The sequence below is a fragment of the Rattus norvegicus genome, chromosome 5 (assembly GCF_021556685.1).
Source record: "Rattus norvegicus strain SHRSP/BbbUtx chromosome 5, alternate assembly SHRSP_T2T, whole genome shotgun sequence".
Lineage (NCBI taxonomy): Eukaryota > Metazoa > Chordata > Mammalia > Rodentia > Muridae > Rattus > Rattus norvegicus.
In genome coordinates, this window is record NC_141538.1 from 33,523,192 (window position 1) to 33,543,976 (window position 20,785).

Below are 20,785 nucleotides of genomic sequence, written 5' to 3' on the forward strand. Positions count from 1 at the left end.
GGAGCCCAGTAGTACACCTTTCTTCTGGTCCCATGTTGTGTTCTTCTAGCTCACGGATGTGTGCCAGCCATGCAGGGCAGCATGTGTATGAGAGCAGGGATGGTTGGGATGCACACCAGACTCTGCTTCATACCATCTCACCACGGAACCGCACACACACGAGGCACCAGAAAGATGCTCCCTTCAGCAGGGAGGAAGCAGGTCAGAGAGGGGTTGAGTCTTCATAAAGGAGGTGGACATGCTGTGTTTGGATTCAGAGTCTCTTGCAGGTGTCATACCTTGGGTAGGGACTACCTGAAATGATCAACATGCCAGAAAAAAAAAGAATTTTTTTTTTCTGCCAGGACTTAAACATTGAACAGTAACATTTTAAGAGTATCAGGCACAACATTTTAGATAGGGAGATTGTAGAAAATCAAATTCTTGGCAGAAATATATTTCATTCAATTAAATAACCTACAAAATCAGTTACAGCCATAGAATCTTTTCCTTTTTGATTCTGCTGCAGAGAGACCTGGAGGTGACACCAGCACCATTCGTGTCAGTTTGATGGCCGTGTAATTTACCTCTTTCACTATCAGTTCTTGTGTTTGTTTTCAATGAACTTGCCGAGATTAACCTGTGCTAGAATGTTCACTATAAAATAATAGTGTTGAGATAATGTTGACCTTTGACTGGTCCCCTAAAATTCACATTCTGCAGTGTGTCAACCTTAAGACTTGGGTTACCCTTGACCTAAGGGCTGTGGAATTGTCTCCTTCAGGCACTATTATTGTTTGAATTGTTACATTCAGTTATGCAAAGCTGTTTATAAGTAACATCTCCAATGAACTCACCCATCTATCTCTGCTATGAAGATAGGAAAGTACACTTCAGTTCATTTCCTGCTCTGTTCCAGTTTCTGTGTCAATCGGCATAGATCTCTGTTTGGAATATTAAATCAAGAATCTTTTGCAGATAAGAATAACTGAAATCAACCAGTATATCTCACAGAGAAAGCAGTGAGAGGAAGTTTGGTTGTAACCTGAAAACAATGTGGGTTTGATTGACGTTCTCAGATGGTGAAAGCTAATCTCTCTGAGAAGACTGAGCGGGCACATGAAGTTTCCTTTCTCACTTTGAGACTAAGAGGCCTGCCGTGACAGATCAGGAATGGGCAGGTTTTGTCAAGGTTTGCTGAGTTTCCTGAAGTTTTTATTAAAATGAAGAAACTGAGCACAGGAAATCCATACCTCTTTGCTCATTTCTGAAAGCTAAGGATGAAGAAAAATTCATATGATGTTTTCTTAAAATTATATTTTGCTATTGGTAAAACATTAAATTCTACATAAGTTATTGAAAACTCATAACAAGTAGAAATTGACCACCTAAAAACCTTTAATAAAAATTAACTTTTATATGGGAAGCTTGTTTTGACACAAGACTAATGACATTTATCTCCCTGTGGAACTATGAAATATACTGCTATCTTATTTAAAGCAAAATGAACAATTAGAAAGTCTGTTGGGGTATCCCAGCAAACCCAGGGTCTGATACATACACTGGAACTCACAGCAACAACCACACCTACTTAGAAAGCCATTTGAACATACTTTCTTTCATGAGGTAAAGATTTAGCTTACAGGAATTTTCTTTGAAAGACTTTGCCCTAAAGTCTGTATGCTATTTTGAGTAGCTGAATGACATTTCTATGAGAAAGGTGACATATTCTATTACCACATTTACTGGTAGATTGGGAAGAAAATTGTATCATAGGATTAATATGTTTTTGTTACATTTGATAAGCAACGAGGGAGCAAGATCTACTTTCCTGGTTGTAGTTTTGTCAGCATCTTGGTGGTTAGTTTATTGTGTATGCTGTGGCTTCTCACACAAGTGAAATAGAAAATGTAAAACGGTCACAGATCAGAGTATTCAAGTATTTACAAGTTGGTCCTCAGGGGTAGAGGGAAATAAAGTTTTAAGGTACATGATAAGCAGACAAAGAATGCAGGGGAAAGAGTGCATGCTGTTTTCCTTGGGAGCCAAATCTGGGTGGTGGTAGAGCCCTGTGAGAGTCATGGGAACCGGTTCAGGCTGGAATCCCAAATGTGTTCTAGGGGTTGAGAGAACCGTTGGAGATTAAAAAAAACAAAAAACAAAACAACCTATGGAATTGCAAGGTGATTGATGGTTGTGTCATGATCCCTGGTGACATTTAGACTAAAATAAACAGTTCTCAGATTGGCTGCTTTTCGGTTGTTATTCTTTTCAAATCCTTCTCTCTGTTTATTTTACAGTGGATGGAACTGAGGTTCAACACTCTGGCAAAATGCCCACACTGCAAAAAAATGTAAGTTCTGTGCTGGAGATAGCATTGAGAAGTTCTTGAGAGCAATCGGGAGAGCTGGGAGCTTTCCCTGAAGCAGATTCGCTTCCTGAGCCCTGCCGTGAAGTGAATGCATGCTTACTTATCCCTTTCAAGACAAAGCTAAGGCAGGCATCTTTAGGCTAACACATTCCAGTTCGAAGTGAAAACAATTGGGCTTAGTTATTGTTCTTTAAAGGAAAATCCATTTTTTAAGAGAGTAAAATTAATAAATTATCAAGTTTCCTGGAGAGCTTTCAAATGCTACGAAGATTATAGTATTTTGCAATTAATCTGTAAGACGCATTGTCATCAAGGAGAAAAACCTGTATTGCTTTTGAGTCTGCAGTCGGTTGATGGTTAGTTTTTTCGCTTCCCTCCTAATGAGATTATTACTCTGGCAAAGTTTATGTGATTGGCTGCTTTAACTATCCATTATATTTATCTGTGTTTCGAACTGGTCTGCGAAGGGAAAATGACAAAAACACTGTATGAACATGGGAAACCACAAAAGCTATATTGATTAAAAATATTTTGTGTCATATGTGTTGGGGATTCTGAGGACCAAGGACTTTCCAAGCAGAACTCACAGGAATCAGTCCTACGCACAGATGCGATGTACTCTAGCCGAGGACCATTAAATATACTCAGCAAAGGGAAAGGACAAATGGGCCACAAAGCTTAGAGACACCAAGCAAAAGCTTTAAAATGGCCTTTCCAAGTGGAGTCTTCTGTGAAAGAATTGTTATTACACCTGCAGACTGTGTCTACTAAGGGCACTCCCTTGAGGCTTGGTGCCCTGGGGAACACTGCCAAGCACATTCCAAATACCCACCAGGAAAGTTCATATTTGGGGTAACCCATGCCATATACAGAGAGAATTTATACCCTATAAGTCATTCCTATTAAATATGGGATGCTGGGAACTTTTTTTTTTTTTATTAACTTGAGTATTTCTTATATACATTTCAAGTGTTATTCCCTTTCCCGGTTTCCGGGCAAACATCCCCTTCCCCCCTCCCCTTCCTTATGGGTGTTCCCCTCCCAACCCTCCCCCCATTGCCGCCCTCCCCCCATAGTCTAGTTCACTGGGGGTTCAGTCTTAGCAGGACCCAGGGCTTCCCTTTCCACTGGTGCTCTTACTAGGATATTCATTGCTACCTATGGGGTCAGAGTCCAGGGTCAGTCCATGTATAGTCTTTAGGTAGTGGCTTAGTCCCTGGAAGCTCTGGTTGCTTGGCATTGTTGTACTTTTGGGGTCTCGAGCCCCTTCAAGCTCTTCCAGTTCTTTCTCTGATTCCTTCAACGGGGGTCCTATTCTCAGTTCAGTGGTTTGCTGCTGGCATTCGCCTCTGTATTTGCTGTATTCTGGCTGTGTCTCTCAGGAGCAATCTACATCCGGCTCCTGTCGGTCTGCACTTCTTTGCTTCATGATGCTGGGAACTTTTAAGAACCCAAGTTCCTAGGCAACCAACCTTTCAAGAAGAGCTTTTAAATCATAGTGTTCTTGGGCTTGATTTGTTAACCTTTTCACACAACATTTATTTTGGTAATGAAAGTTTAATTAAAAATGATTATCCACTTAGGCGTGTGAATTATAATATAAGCAAAGTCAATTAAACTGGAATGTTTTGACAATTCAGTTCTTAAAACAGAAAATATGGGCTCATACTTTTTATGACCTTTAGTATGATCTAATTAGCTTCATCTAATTTGAGAGTAGAAAAGTCCCAAGAATGGTTTGTCAGAGAAAATAATTAAAGTGTCTGAAAACAATCAAGACTACATAATAAAATGTCTCCATTCACTGCTGCTAAATGATTTCAACTAAATAGACTTCTGGGATAATTTTCTTTATTGTTTATTTTTAACTTCGAAAGAAGAGATATTTTAAATTTGGGAAATTAACCACCTAAGTTCTTAGTTTTCTTGACTCTATTGGAAGTCCATTTATGGAGAAGAAAAGCAGACAACCCCCAAAACATACACAGAAAAATAGCATGTTAGGAGACAAAAATGCCCAACATTTGTAAATAAGCATGCTATCAAAACTTTTGTATGAATGTATCAAAAATGCACAAAATTAAGTGGGAAATATCTTCTGCAAGGACATTAAGTAGTATTAAAATTATAAAAAGTAGGCAGCGGGGGATTGGGTGCTTGGCACAGTGATCGTGGCCTTCCAGACACCTGGAAGCCTCAGTGGCCAGAGCTTTTACAACAATCTTAGAGTGCAGGTTAGCAGTTTTACAGTAAGAAACTGTTGAGAGAGGGCAAGGGTTATACTTAAGGGACCCGTTTGATTAACTCCTTTAGAACAGTAGCATTGTTTTTGCTGATGATAAGAATGTTAGATTTCTGACCATAAGGCTGTCTTGATATAAAGAAGACTTTGTATCAGTAACCCAGGGAGCAGTGTGCATAGAGATTCATGTGGACTAAACCAGCTTAAACATCCTTCTAGCAAGATGGTTGCAGAACTGGAGTCATGCTAACCACGGGAGAACTCGGAGCCTTTGTTCCTTGAAGGCAGATGCTGTCATCGCATTGAACACCCATGGCTGGCTTCCAGATTTCCTTTGGCATGCTTTTCTTTGTAGCAACATGAAGGTGCTATTAGTATAAGATACCAAGATAGCATTTTATTACTTTAAACGTAACTATTCCAGAATTTCTTTTTGGTTAAGAATTCTTAAATTATTCCTGCGGAACGAGTATGCTATGTGTTAATCTCACAAGCATTTCCCCGCGTCTCCACAGGCAAAGAAATGTGTTCCCATATTCCTTATTCATGCAGATGTGGAGGCCATTGCAGCTGTTTTTCTTTCATTGCCCTCTGGATAAGCAGTCCTAGCATTCTGAAGTACAACTTGGGCTGTTGTCCCCCACTGAAATGCTATAATGGACCTAAGACTAAGAGAGACATTGACTTTCCATCAAATCGTCATTGAGTGTCAGTTCTACATCACCAAGAGCTCCTTTGTGAATCCCTTTCCAGTGTTTTCAGTTCTTACGGATTCTTGCTCTCGGAGCCATTCTTTAGGGTAGTCAAAAGGTGGGGAAGGAGCAGGGTGGAAAAACTACAGTAAAACATTTAAGTGCTACCCTGGCAATGTGTGCTCTGCTTTGAAGATGGGCAGGAGCGGGATCCTGCGAGGTGGTGTCAAGGAGAGGATGTGATCTGAGCTGTAGCTAAGAGGGGATTTGTGAGGAAGATGTCAGGGTGACTCACTGCAGAAGCAGGCACCCGTGCAAAGGCTAGGGAGGAGTCAGTGTAGCCCTGCCGTTAAGATCACACTGAGAGGACTGAGCCTGGATGGAGGAGCCTGGTTCAAGGAGTACCTTATTTCCTAGATGCACTGGACAGCAGATCTCAGTCATCTAGAGGATGTGGAGCTGGCAGGAGACAGGAGATTCTTCTTCATCATGGTTGATACCAAGAGTCTCGAGTTTGCTAGATTCACTGAGTCTTCAGCTTGTCTCTCTGCCATGGGAATAAGTTTTGTGACAACATGGCTGTTACTTTCTTCTCCTTTCACCAGAATAACTGAAAGCTGAAATTTGGAATTAGTTTCTCCTTCTCTTCTCTTCTCTTCTCTTCTCTTCTCTTCTCTTCTCTTCTCTTCTCTTCTCTTCTCTTCTCTTCTCTTCCCCCCCCCCTCTCTCTCTCTCTCTCCTGTCTGTCTGTCTATCTCTCTCCCCTATTACGTGCAGGCCCACCCTCTCTCCCTTCCTCTCTCTCTCTTTTCTTCCTTCTTTCCTCTTTCCTCCCTCCCTTCCTCCCTCCCTTCCTTCCTTCCTTCCTTCCTTCTTTCCTTCTTCCTTCCTTCTTTCCTCCTTCCTTCCTTCTTTCCTCCTTCCTTCCTTCCTTCTTTCCTCCTTCCTTCCTTCCTTCCCTCCCTCCTCCCTTCCTTCCTTCCCTCCTTCCTTCTTTCCTCCTTCCTTCCTTCCTTCCTTCCTTCTTCCTTCCTTCCTTCCTTCCTTCCTTCCGTTCCGTTTCATTACATGGCAGGGTAGCCCTGACTGTCTTGGACAGTCCCTGTTCAGGATCTTCTCCACAGTTATTTCATTCTGTGATCTAACTGCCATCACAAACACCTTGAACAACATCCCGACCACACTCTGCACCCCAGCATTTCTTATAGCTAGATGATGGATATGCCAATGAAGATTACCCTATCACCCCAGTGCAGCCAGAATTCCAACCATTTCTTGTCTTTATTCTCCATATGTGAATGTTGGCATCATATCATTTATGTGTCTTGATGTCTTACTTTTTCCTTCTTTTTCTTCATGTTTTGGTTTTGCTTCACTTATTCATCATGTCATGTTCAGGCTGTGACAGTGGTCTTTTGACTTCTCTTTGGCCTCCAGCCATGAAGTTTTCAAGCAGTTTCCTAGAAAACCCATGCACAGATCCACATAGGGTTTTAAACTCTGGCTTCATATTTCCAGCAGTTCTCATGGCATGCAAATGTGTGATTTGTATGCTGCCCAATTCAGAAATCTGTCATGTCTGCTTCTTATCTGAATCCTGTCCATTGCTTTCTTAAGTTTGTCCTTCTAATGCTAGATACATTATTCTGAGGAAACATTTTCTGTCCTTTTCCCCCTCCAGAATGTTCATTATAAGTCCATTGTCTAAAATCCAAAAGCTTACTAACTTCTGTTTTTTTCTCTCAAGCTAGAACCCTGGCTATGATTATGAACTAAAACGGCTCATCCTTCTGTCTAGTTCAGTTCCCCCCTGTCTTGAAACCTCACTGTGTTGGTTCATTTGGTATTGCAATAATGAAATATTTAAGGCTTCATGCATAATAAAGAGAAGAAAATAAGGTTTATTTTAGCTTATATGATCTAGGGTTAAGAGCCTAGATATGATGATGTCAGCCTTCTTGCTGGGAGAATTTTGGGGTGGCAAAGTTTCACATGGCAAGTGACTGGGGAAATACACGTTTGTCTTTCTGGTCTTCCTGCCTATTCTTTAAGAACAAAACAAAACTAGATTCACTCATGGAGGTCTCTCCTGGTGACTATCCAATCCTAATCACCTTTCAAAAGCCACACATTCCTACATTCTTCCAGTTCAAGTCCCATCCTCTTAAAAGCTCACAGTGAACATTTTACTCCAAGGCGAGGTTCAGAAGGGAAGAAGCAATGTTCAGTCCACAGCACTCAGCTTCCCCCGCTACCCCATCTGAAACCATTAAGAACGTTGTTTGGCAATAGCTATCCTCGCACTTTGCAAGTATCCCTTATAAGCCTAGCATTTCATAGACTGGTTTGTGAATAGGGAAGTTTATAGTTTGAAACATAATTAGTTTCCTGGCAATACTAAATAACCTTTCTTCGTTTTCTATGTATGCTTTAAAATAATTAACTATAGCAAACATCCTCTTTTATGTATATCTTATGAGAGTTAAGAAGAATCCTGAAGGGCCCACCAACAGAGATGCAGTCATAGCTGGGCTATCTAAGGTTTTACCGGTCAGGTAAAGAGAAATGGCCTTTGCCTTTCAGACGTTGGAAAGGCTGGAATCGATTCCCTCCCAATGAAGCCCTTAGTATGTACTTACCCCCTAACAAGTAGGTAATGAAAAATAGCCTACCGGGAAAGGGAGACAAGAAAAAGATAGCTTGTGTCAGCAAGTATCTTAATTGCAAAATGGAAGCCAAAACAGAGGGTTAAAAATAGAACAGTTGAGCATAGAATGAAAGAAAATAGATTAAAAAAAAAAAGCTATACCCCTGAAACACTCACCAAAGGCAAATACACACCAGACAAATGCTCATTAGAGTCAAAACATTCACGTGGGGTTCAATAGCAAGTCTTTGGTGCTGTTCTTCCTTTTATTAATTGAGCTCTGCTCCCAACATATTCCTAATCTCAGCTATATCATCCCCTACAGTTGGGATAGCTATGCGCTATGGAATCTGAGTAAAAGTGGCAAGTCCAGCTTCTTACCGTACTCCTCAAACACAGAACTGCTTGGTTGTGTATTCTCTCCTCTCTCTGATTGTCTGGAAAGGTAACAGCGGCAGGGAACTTTGCTACCAATTGAGTGGAGTCTGCCAATGCCCGCATCTGACTTTCTACCCAAGAGAAATAAACTCCCTTAACTGTGGTTTGCCTTTTATGGCTTGTGTTTCTCTTTTATTCCCATGTCCTAACTTAACTGTTTAATATCAAAATAACTAGCACTATAGTCAGTTCATCAGAAACATAAACCTCATACTTGTGTTCTGTGTAATAAATAAAATGTAGTATATAAATATAAGTTCAAATGTTCAAAAATGAAAACTGGCAGTTATAATGACCATGGTCTTGCGAATTAAGCTACAAATAAAAAGCAAAAAAAAAAAAAAAAAGACTTTAAAAAACAGAAAAGTATGTTGGTGATGGATAAGAAAGAACTTCCTAGATAAGGCATCAAAAATCATAACCCTTAAAAGAAGAGTGAAAATTTCCAATACAAAATTATCAAGGACCTCAGTGTGGTTCCTTGGGTCTAATCTGTGTTTCTCACAACCATCTGTAATTCCTGTTTTGGGGGGCCCAACTTATCTGGCCATTTTAGATACCTACACTCCTGTAAACATGAACACACACACACCTTCACATAACTAAAAATAATAAAATAAATTTAAAAAATGAGTTGCTATTTATTACATTGACTTTCTTGATTAAAAACTCTCTATCAAAAGATGTTAAAGACATGAACAAGTGTTGAATAAATAAGGAAGCCAATTAGTAGTTGAAAAGATGCCTAACCTTCAGAAAAAAAGGGTAATACATATTCAAAACTACAATTAAAAACCATTTTTGGCCATGGTAAATAAGAATAATACTAAGTGTTGAAATGTTGACAAGAATTTAGGTGGAGTAATGGCATGCCTTATACAATTTTACTGAAGACATGAGTTTGATATTTATTAAATATGTCTATAACATAACCCAACATTACCTAGGAATATGTTTGAGGAATTCTCGTACATATAAATGACACACAATAGTGTTTAGTGTAGTAGTTAGAATAACAAAATATTAAGGAAATGTTCTACTGATAAGATGAAAGTTAAGAAAATATTTGTTATGAGAATATAAATGAACTAGATAGTGTCTTATCAATACAGATTTCCCCCATGGAACATTAAGCAAATAAAAAGTCAATTCCTAGACGAACAGTTCAACACACATATCTCTAAAAATTGGACAGATGCACGGAACAATTCTGACTATTGCCTACAGCACTGCATAGCATTAAACACTAGAAAGGTTTTTACGGGTGCAAAGAGTAGTCCTTGGTCCTTGCTTCATCCATGTGGTGGGTTGGCACAGGCTGTGGAGTAGCAATGGTTTCTTCATTTTCTGGTGACTTAATTTGAACAGTTAAAAAAAAGACAAGGATTGTCTGAAGAGGATTCACATGAGATTAGGGTACCTGAGTTACTCTTTTGGTACATGGATAAAGCAGCTCTAACGTTCACTTATACTCTTTGACTTCTTCAGAGCTCAGTTCTAATGAGTTTTCTTTGTTTTTCATGCAAGGTAAATTAGAGACCCCCAGAGATTGCTGGACAGGTAGTTGTAATGAGAAAGACCACTTAGGTCTGAGCTATAAGGCAGGAGTCCTGCTCATAGGATACCTAAGAGATAAAACCAAAACCAGTCTAAGGCTAAATAGAGCATAAAGGCTTGAGCTCTATATGCCCTATTGATTTCAGACAGCTGCTTGCACAGTACCGTGTCTATTCTTGTCTCTGGGGCACCCAGATATTTATATTAATGTTTTGTTCAGGAAAACTGGTAATACATATATTTTTGGCAAAGTTCATTAACTTCTAGAAATATTTGGGTATTGAAGGAAATTGAACCTCTATAGAGTAGTGTGTTTATTTCTCTGGCTTGTTCCTGAATTTCACTTATTTAGTTAGACACCCACAGAATGATTACACACAGTCTTGACACTGGCCATGGGAAGGCGAAACTTCATTTTGTCGCTCACTCACAGTGCCTTGCATATGGCGTATATTAAAACTATGCATAGTAGCCAGCAGTGCCCACTAGGCTTGGACGACTTGCTTTCTGCTATACTTGCATCATTTTGAAAATGACCCAAATGCAAGGCGGAAGTAGGTAGATGTTAGCAGAGTTTGGATTTCATTGAGATGTACAGTAGCAGTATATGCTTCCATGAATTCCCCAGAGGCTTTTCAACAGTACGTGTTAAGAAACCTAAAAAGTTAGTTCTTGCAATGTCATAATTCTAATTCTAAATTTTTTTTAAATGATGAAAAAAATAAGCACAATGCTTTTAAATGATGCTTAGCATGCTCACTTCGGCAGCACATATACAAAATGTTGCTTAGTTTACAGTTTTAATAATGACAAAAGCACTTCTGTGTCAGTGACTAGGGAATGGTTGAGTCGTTGATTATGTATCAGAACCCCATTGGTCCAGTGCTTGTTAACAGGAAAACATCCATACCCCATTCTCTGGGTCAGAATGAAGACTGGCAGGAGAAGGGAACATAGGGCACTACTTTCCCTTTTCATTCATTTCTCTATTTCCAAAATTTTCTGCTCTGAACATAAACCATAAGCAAGCCAAATGCTGCTTGGTAGTTAACATTTATTCTCCACTTCGAAAAGGCTTCTGGGATATGGACATTTATCTGAAGGTTGACCAGGGACCACAGTGGCTTTTTTATTTACCATTAAAAAAATTTTTTTTAAATGAATATTGTCAGTGAACAAGGCACCATTGACTTTTGTCATTTGTTGAAAAATGTTGTGTAACAGTACTGTCTGTCGCTTTGAAGAAACACATGAAGCTATTAAGTTACTAAAGCCATACTTGAGAACTCGTGAAGATGCGCTGGGGAATCTTTGCAGAGATATTTAATGTGTCCCTTTGCTCTGCTCTCTGCAGCTCCTCGGTGGGTAGCGCCCTTCCCCGGAGACGCTGCTGTGCATACGTCACCATCGGAATGATATGTATTTTCATTGGAGTTGGGTTAACTGTGAGTACCACCTGCTGTGTTGCTTTGTTTTGATCCAGGGGCTCACGTAGCAGAGTTGACCTTTGAGTTCATGATCCTTTGAGATCATGATTCTACCTCCCCAATACTGGGATTACAGGTGTACTCTCCTATGCCAGGAGACTGAATACTACTATTACAATTCTTTCTGCAAGTTTATCAACTTTGGTCTGTAGTGGCTTGGGACAGCCATCGGAGATTTCCCCAAGTTAGTGGTCATTCAGCATGACAGACTCCAGAGCTTCTGACGGACTACAGCCATTAAGATATCCAATCCTGGGCTGGAGAGATGGCTTAGTGTTTAAGGGCACTGACTGCTCTTCCAGAGGCCCTGAGTTCAAATCCCAGCAACCACATGGTGGCTCACAACCATCTGTAATGGGATCCGATGCCCTCTTCTGGTGTGTCTGAAGACAGCTACAGTGTACTTCTATAGAATAAATAAATAAATTTTTTAAAAAAAAGTAGAAATTGTAAAAGAAAATGCCTTATAGTTAAAAAAAAAGATATCCAATCCTTGGATATGTCTTTATTTTTAATTAGTTAATATTAAAAAAAACCTTTATTTTTATCTGATTTTATGTGTATGGATTTTTTGTGTGTGTCCTGTCTTTGTACTACATGTATACCCAATGCCCATGGCGGCCAGCAGAAGGTGTCAGACTCCCTAATACTGGGGTTACAGATGGTTGTGAGTCCTTATATGGGTGATGAGAATCTAATCTAGGTCCTCTGGGTGAGCAGTCAATGCTCCTAGCCATACCATCTCTTCAGCATTATAAAAGATTTTATGACATTATATTAACTTTATGAAGTCAAATTTCATTGCACATGAACTGTTCCAACGGAGTCTGTCTATCTGGAGAGAGGCTGTTTGTGCCCATTTGAAAGTCTTTAGCACTAAGAAATTCACTCTTTGTTTGTCAAAAGCTCATTTACTTTGGATGAATTGGCAGAACCAACCTTTCTTGGTCACGCACTGTCTTATACTCAGAACAACATTTGCTATGAGGATGAACTAGTTTCAGAGGAGACTGAAGTTGGACAGTTGGCACGAGAATCACTCCAGAGAAGAGAGGGACTCGATCTTTGCTTTCTGTGTGCTGTGTTTCTCGGTTAATATACCTGAGCCCAGGTCATTAGCAGTGGTGTACCGTGTCACCTGGGAGTAAACATTTACATGGATTGAACACCTTACAGTGAAAACGTCACAGGAATTTTCTTCTTCAGTTTTCTTCATTTTGGGCACTGAGTTCTGGGGTTTGCGGGCATGCATCACCATGTCTGGCAGTGTGCTTCTCTATTAACTTCATAAAATTCATAGTTATCCAAGTACCATTGTCGTGTGTCAATTATAGTCAAGAGCTACATGTCATCTTACAGGTGCTTAGTGGTTTTAGTTTAGAGATATGTTTCATAGGATCGCAAACAGGGAGGCCAACACAAGTTTTCCAAGGCATTTCCTTAAAGTTTCTAATCTCTTGCTTTAATATTTTTTTGTTTCAGGTTGGCACACAAGATTTTTCAAGGCGATTTCATGCAACTTATGTGTCTTGGGCAATTGCTTATCTGTTAGGTTTGATTTGCCTTATCCGAGCTTGTTACTGGGGTGCAATCAGAGTCAGTTATCCAGAGCACGGTTTTGCTTAAGTCTTCTCATGAACCCTTGATGCAGGTGAGAGTGTCCAGTCGTCCTTGTGAAGCTCTTCTGGACACCTTCAAATCATTTATCCTAATGGAGTCCATCCTGGTTTGTATAGTAGTCTCTCAAGACTTTGTGAGTCTTTTCTGATCAGATGCTCACTGAAGTACATGATATGCAAGTTCATTTTGCTGCTAGGTTTTCAGACTTGGAAAAATAAAGCCGTGTCTTTGTTCTTTCAAATCATAAAGGTATTTTTGCATTTGTCCTCAAATGTTATATCTAATATCAGTCTTTCATTATTTTTCAACCAGTTGTTCCATTACTTGTTGATGTGGGACTATTCCCGAGAAGTGTTTATAAATGTTTCTATAATAGGTTCACATTTATACTTACATTTTAAACAATTGCTTGCTTTAAAATCTAAGCAATATGCATTTTTGCTTGAACTGCTTACTGTAATTTTAACCTAAGAGTATAGCTACCTTATTCAGGAAAACAGAAAATTGAGTGTACTTTAAAAAACTTGACATTCTTGTCAGAGAAACATTTCTAGATACTATATGCTTGTTTTTTGTTGTTGTTGTTTGTAGAAAGATACAATATTTTGGTAGTAAATTAAAATACTTAGGATGAACATATAGTCCACAGTTGGAGATGTTAGATAAATGTCTTTTCTCTAAGATTACAGGACTTTTGCCTTTCAGTTCTTTCTTTTTATTTAGCATTTACAAAAATCTGGTCTGGATTTATGGAATTTAATGTTACTCTGCTGAATGTATTCCTTGATGGACTGGAGGAAGTATTTCAGACAACATGTTTTATAATACTTCATCATCTCGTCGGAGACATGTTGACACTGGGTTGCAGTCCTTTTCATTAGATCATGGTAAACTTTCTTCTTGAAATATGTGTACACCTGCTTCTCTGTGAAGAGAACTTACGACTTTTTGCATTAGCTGAAATGTTAGAATTAGAGATTCTCTTACCATTTCTCACCTGGCCAGATAATGACTCAACTTCTTCAAGAGAATGGATCAGAGATAAAGAGCTTCATTGTTGTCTAAAACTTTGTGTGAGATTCGAGGACTCAGCCCTTGCACTGCCCAGTTTTGCGGTTTAGAAGGAATTCCTTGAGAGTCAGTGGTCTAAACTCTTTCACATTGTAAAATTAGACAGTGAGACACCCAGAGTACGTTAGTAGGTGATTCCAAGGGACAAGACTAATGTTCTAAATTATTTATATTCCTGATTAATATGAAAATGTACTTACTGCGAAGTTGGAGTCAACTACATGTACACCTCAGAGAGAAAATGATAAATGTATAAATGTAGTAGCTCAGGATTATATGTACCTTTGAAAATATGCTAATAAAGATTATTATTCAAAAGTCACTTTGTTCTATTTCATCTTGAAATATAACCTATAACTTCCAAAATCTATTTTGAGATCTTGGTGTGAAATAGTCATGTTAAAGATTATTTCTGCATAATGTTTATTTATCTTTTTATGCTGTTTTCATAACTATGTTTTAATATTTTTATTTGGTATTCTATGGTATATGCTATATTAGCATATGCTGAATTAGCATATACTATATTCAGTATAAAATAATGTGTCTTGTCTTAATGACATTAATTTCTAACAGTGTTGGGTGTCTGTTCATCTTTTCCCTTTTGGTTTGAAATCTCACATTGTGTTATATGCTATTTGACAATATCCTTCCAGAATATATCTGTGGGATACATGTGACAGTTTGTTCATATGTTCATCCTCATTTAGATCCCTTCCTGGTACTCACTGTAAAGGAAAGAGTGAATATGCATGAGGGTTTGCATTATTTTTAGTTCTTATAGGGTCAGTATTTGTATTTAATTATTATTATGAATTTATCTATTTACTTTATATTTCCATCACAGCTTCCTCTCCCTCATCTCTGCCTAGTCCCTTTGCTCTCACTTCCTTCCCTCCCTGCAATCTATACTATCAGAAAATGGGAGACCTCCCACGGACATCCACCAGACTTGGCATATCCTTTTGCATTTAGACTAGATGCATCTTCTGTTGTGGCTAGACAAGGCAGCCCAGTTAAGGGAAAGGGATCCAAAGGCAGACAGTAGTTTTGAAGTCCTGCATGAAGACTCAGCTGTACAACTGTTACATGTGCAGTGGGCCCAGGTCCATCACATGCACGCCCTCTGGGTGGCAGCTCAGTCCCTGTGAGCTCCTATGGGATCAGGTCAGTTCATTCTGTAAGTTTTCTCTTTGTGTCCTGGATCCCTCTGGCTCCTTCAGTCCTTCCTCCCCCTCTTCCCCAGGATTCTCCAGGCTCCACGTAATGTCTGGCTGTGGGTCTCTGCATCGGTTTCCATCAGCTGCTGGGTGAAGCCTCTCTGATGATGGTTATGCTAGGCTACTGTCTGCAAGCAGAGTAGGATATCATTAATGGTGTCAGGGGTGGGCCTTTTCTTGTGGCATGAGTCTGAAGCTGGGCCTGTCATTGGTTGGCCCTTCCCTCAAATTCTGCTCCATCCTTTACCTCTGTACATTTTTTAGGCAGGACAAATGGTGGTTCTAAGGTTTTATAGCTGGATTGGTGTCCCCGTCCTTTCATTAGACATCTTGCCTGGTTATAGGAGATGGCCAGTTTAGATTCCATATCCCCCATTTCAAGGAGTCTAGCTAGGCACACAGTCAGAGATTCCTAGGAATTACCATTGTCCTAGGTTTCTAGCTAGGATGCTTCCCTGTACTCCTTCCATTCTGTCTCTGCCTCATCCCTCCTGTTCCCACCCCTGCCCACTCCCCTATCCAGGCCCCTCTCTCCACTTCTTTTTTTTTTTTTTTTTTATGAATTTTTAGTTTTTATCAAAGCTTCTCTTAATTTGATTTTAATTCTCAGAGGTAGTTTCATTGCCTACATAAACCTTGACAGTTCTAATTTCCTCTCTAGTTTCTACATCTCATATTCTATAGCACAGAATCTGTGCATTTTAAGTAATATGTTTTAATGAAATTAAATTCTGTCTTGTTCTTCTGTGAATTACTTTTTGTTATTGTTTCTTTTTTTTTATTATTATTATCTTGAGTATTTCTTATATACATTTCAAGTGTTATTCCCTTTCCCGGTTTCCGGACAGACATCACCCTCCCCCCTCCCCTTCCTTATGGGTGTTCCCCTCCCAAACCTCCCCCCATTGCCACCCTCCCCGCATAGTCTAGTTCACTGGGGGTTCAGTCTTAGCAGGACCCAGGGCTTCCCCTTCCACTGGTGCTCTTACTAGGATATTCATTGCTACCTATGGGGTCAGAGTCCAGGGTCAGTCCATGTATAGTCTTTAGGTAGTGGCTTAGTCCCTGGAAGCTCTGGTTGCTTGACATTGTTGTACTTTTGGGGTCTCGAGCACCTTCAAGCTCTTCCAGTTCTTTCTCTGATTCCTTCAACGGGGGACCTATTCTCAGTTCAGTGGTTTGCTGCTGGCATTCGCCTCTGTATTTGCTGTATTCTGGCTGTGTCTCTCAGGAGCGATCTACATCCGGCTCCTGTCGGTCTGCACTTCTTTGCTTCATCCATCTTGTCTAATTGGGTGGCTGTATATGTATGGGCCACCTGTGGGGCAGGCTCTGAATGGGTGTTCCTTCAGTCTCTGTTTTAATCTTTGCCTCTCCCTTCCCTGCCAAGGGTATTCTTTTTCCTCATTTAAAGAAGGAGTGAAGCATTCACATTTTGATCATCCGTCTTGAGTTTCGTTTGTTCTAGGGATCTAGGGTAATTCAAGCATTTGGGCTAATAGCCACTTATCAATGAGTGCATACCATGTATATCTTTCTGTGAGTGGGTTAGCTCACTCAGGATGATATTTTCCAGTTCCAACCATTTGCCTACGAATTTCATAAACTCGTTGTTTTTGATAGCTGAGTAATATTCCATTGTGTAGATGTACCACATTTTCTGTATCCATTCCTCTGTTGAAGGGCATCTGGGTTCTTTCCAGCTTCTGGCTATTATAAATAAGGCTGTGATGAACATAGTGGAGCACGTGTCTCTTTTATATGTTGAGGCATCTTTTGGGTATATGCCCAAGAGAGGTATGGCTGGATCCTCAGGCAGTTCAATGTCCAATTTTCTGAGGAACCTCCAGACTGATTTCCAGAATGGTTTTACCAGTCTGCAATCCCACCAACAATGGAGGAGTGTTCCTCTTTCTCCACATCCTCGCCAGCATCTGCTGTCACCTGAGTTTTTGATCTTAGCCATTCTCACTGGTGTGAGGTGAAATCTCAGGGTTGTTTTGATTTGCATTTCCCTTATGACTAAAGATGTTGAACATTTGTTTAGGTGTTTCTCAGCCATTCGGCATTCCTCAGCTGTGAATTCTTTGTTCAGCTCTGAACCCCATTTTTTAATAGGGTTATTTGTTTCCCTGCGGTCTAACTTCTTGAGTTCTTTGTATATTTTGGATATAAGGCCTCTATCTGTTATAGGATTGGTAAAGATCTTTTCCCAATCTGTTGGTTGTCGTTTTGTCCTAACCACAGTGTCCTTTGCCTTACAGAAGCTTTGCAGTTTTATGAGATCCCATTTGTCGATTCTTGATCTTAGAGCATAAGCCATTGGTGTTTTGTTCAGGAAATTTTTTCCAGTGCCCATGTGTTCCAGATGCTTCCCTAGTTTTTCTTCTATTAGTTTGAGTGTGTCTGGTTTGATGTGGAGGTCCTTGATCCACTTGGACTTAAGCTTTGTACAGGGTGATAAGCATGGATCGATCTGCATTCTTCTACATGTTGCCCTCCAGTTGAACCAGCACCATTTGCTGAAAATGCTATCTTTTTTCCATTGGATGGTTTTGGCTCCTTTGTCAAAAATCAAGTGACCATTGGTGTGTGGGTTCATTTCTGGGTCTTCAATTCTATTCCATTGGTCTATCTGTCTGTCTCTGTACCAATACCATGCAGTTTTTATCACTATTGCTCTGTAATACTGCTTGAGTTCAGGGATAGTGATTCCCCCTGAAGTCCTCTTATTGTGGAGGATAGCTTTAGCTATCCTGGGTTTTTTGTTATTCCAGATGAATTTGCAAATTGTTCTGTCTAACTCTTTGAAGAATTGGATTGGTATTTTGATGGGGATTGCATTGAATCTGTAGATTGCTTTTGGTAAAATGGCCATTTTTACTATATTAATCCTGCCAATCCATGAGCATGGGAGATCTTTCCATCTTCTGAGGTCTTCTTCAATTTCTTTCCTCAGTGTCTTGAAGTTCTTATTGTACAGATCTTTTACTTGCTTGGTTAAAGTCACACCGAGGTACTTTATATTATTTGGGTCTATTATGAAGGGTGTCGTTTCCCTAATTTCTTTCTCGGCTTGTTTCTCTTTTGTATAGAGGAAGGCAACTGATTTATTTGAGTTAATTTTATACCCAGCCACTTTGCTGAAGTTGTTTATCAGCTTTAGTAGTTCTCTGGTGGAACTTTTGGGATCACTTAAATATACTATCATGTCGTCTGCAAATAGTGATATTTTGACCTCTTCTTTTCCGATCTGTATCCCCTTGATCTCCTTTTGTTGTCTGATTGCTCTGGCTAGAACTTCAAGAACTATATTGAATAAGTAGGGAGAGAGTGGGCAGCCTTGTCTAGTCCCTGATTTTAGTGGGATTGCTTCAAGTTTCTCTCCATTTAGTTTAATGTTAGCAACTGGTTTGCTGTATATGGCTTTTACTATGTTTAGGTATGGGCCTTGAATACCTATTCTTTCCAGGACTTTTATCATGAAGGGGTGTTGAATTTTGTCAAATGCTTTCTCAGCATCTAATGAAATGATCATGTGGTTCTGTTCTTTCAGTTTGTTTATATGATGGATCACGTTGATGGTTTTCCTTATATTAAACCATCCCTGCATGCCTGGGATGAAGCCTACTTGATCATGGTGGATGATTGTTTTGATGTGCTCTTGAATTCGGTTTGCCAGAATTTTATTGAGTATTTTTGCGTCGATATTCATAAGGGAAATTGGTCTGAAGTTCTCTTTCTTTGTTGGGTCTTTGTGTGGTTTAGGTATAAGAGTAATTGTGGCTTCATAGAAGGAATTCGGTAGGGCTCCATCTGTTTCAATTTTGTGGAATAGTTTGGATAATATTGGTATAAGGTCTTCTATGAAGGTTTGATAGAATTCTGCACTAAACCCGTCTGGACCTGGGCTCTTTTTGGTTGGGAGACCTTTAATGACTGCTTCTATTTCCTTAGGAGTTATGGGGTTGTTTAACTGGTTTATCTGTTCCTGATTTAACTTCGATACCTGGTATCTGTCTAGGAACTTGTCCATTTCCTGAAGATTTTCAAGTTTTGTTGAATATAGGTTTTTATAGTAAGATCTGATGATTTTTTGAATTTCCTCTGAATCTGTAGTTATGTCTCCCTTTTCATTTCTGATTTTGTTAATTTGGACGCACTCTCTGTGTCCTCTCGTTAGTCTGGCTAAGGGTTTATCTATCTTGTTGATTTTCTCAAAGAACCAACTTTTGGTTCTGTTGATTCTTTCTATGGTCCTTTTTGTTTCTACTTGGTTGATTTCAGCTCTGAGTTTGATTATTTCTTGCCTTCTACTCCTCCTGGGTGTATTTGCTTCTTTTTGTTCTAGAGCTTTTAGGTGTGCTGTCAAGCTGCTGACATATGCTCTTTCCTGTTTCTTTCTGCAGGCACTCAGCGCTATGAGTTTTCCTCTTAGCACAGCTTTCATTGTGTCCCATAAGTTTGGGTATGTTGTACCTTCATTTTCATTAAATTCTAAAAAGTTTTTAATTTCTTTCTTTATTTCTTCCTTGACCAGGTTATCATTGAGTAGAGCATTGTTCAATTTCAACGTATATGTGGGCATTCTTCCCTTATTGTTATTGAAGACCAGTTTTAGGCCGTGGTGGTCCGATAGCACGCATGGGATTATTTCTATCTTTCTGTACCTGTTGAGGCCCGTTTTTTGACCAATTATATGGTCAATTTTGGAGAAAGTACCATGAGGAGCTGAGAAGAAGGTATATCCTTTTGCTTTAGGATAGAATGTTCTATAAATATCCGTTAAGTCCATTTGGCTCATGACTTCTCTTAGTCTGTCTACATCTCTGTTTAATTTCTGTTTCCATGATCTGTCCATTGATGAGAGTGGGGTGTTGAAATCTCCCACTATTATTGTGTGAGGTGCAATGTGTGTTTTGAGCTTTAGTAAGGTTTCTTTTACATATGTAGGTGCCCTTTTATTTGGGGCATAGATATTTAGGATTGAGAGTTCATCTTGGTGGATTTTTCCTTTGATGAATATGAAGTGTCCTTCCTTATCTTTTTTGATGACTTTTAGTTGAAAATTGATTTTATTTGATATTAGAATGGCTACTCCAGCTTGCTTCTTCTGACCATTTGCTTGGAAAATTGTTTTCCAGCCTTTCACTCTGAGGTAATGTCTGTCTTTGTCTCTGAGGTGTGTTTCCTGTAGGCAGCAGAATGCAGGGTCCTCGTTGCGTATCCAGTTTGTTAATCTATGTCTTTTTATTGGGGAGTTGAGGCCATTGATATTGAGAGATATTAAGGAATAGTGATTATTGCTTCCCGTTATATTCATATTTGGAAGTGAGGTTATGTTTGTGTGCTTTCATTCTCTTTGTTTTGTTGCCAAGATGATTAGTTTCTTGCTTCTAGGGTATAGCTTGCCTCCTTATGTTGGGCTTTACCCTTTATTATCCTTTGTAGTGCTGGACTT

The 20,785-nt window shown here is 39.5% G+C and overlaps 1 protein-coding gene across 1 annotated transcript in view; it reads left to right on the forward strand.

The window, feature by feature from the left end:
- Pip4p2 (phosphatidylinositol-4,5-bisphosphate 4-phosphatase 2) overlaps positions 1-14,422 on the forward strand; it is a 47,261-nt gene extending 32,839 nt beyond the window's left edge. Inside the window, exons 5-7 of the mRNA NM_001024900.1 lie at positions 2,280-2,332; positions 11,281-11,371; positions 12,896-14,422. Of these exons, the coding sequence (NP_001020071.1) occupies positions 2,280-2,332; positions 11,281-11,371; positions 12,896-13,039 (288 nt within the window). The 3' untranslated portion in view covers positions 13,040-14,422. The remainder of the gene's footprint in view (positions 1-2,279; positions 2,333-11,280; positions 11,372-12,895) is intronic.
- Positions 14,423-20,785: the final 6,363 nt, after the last annotated feature.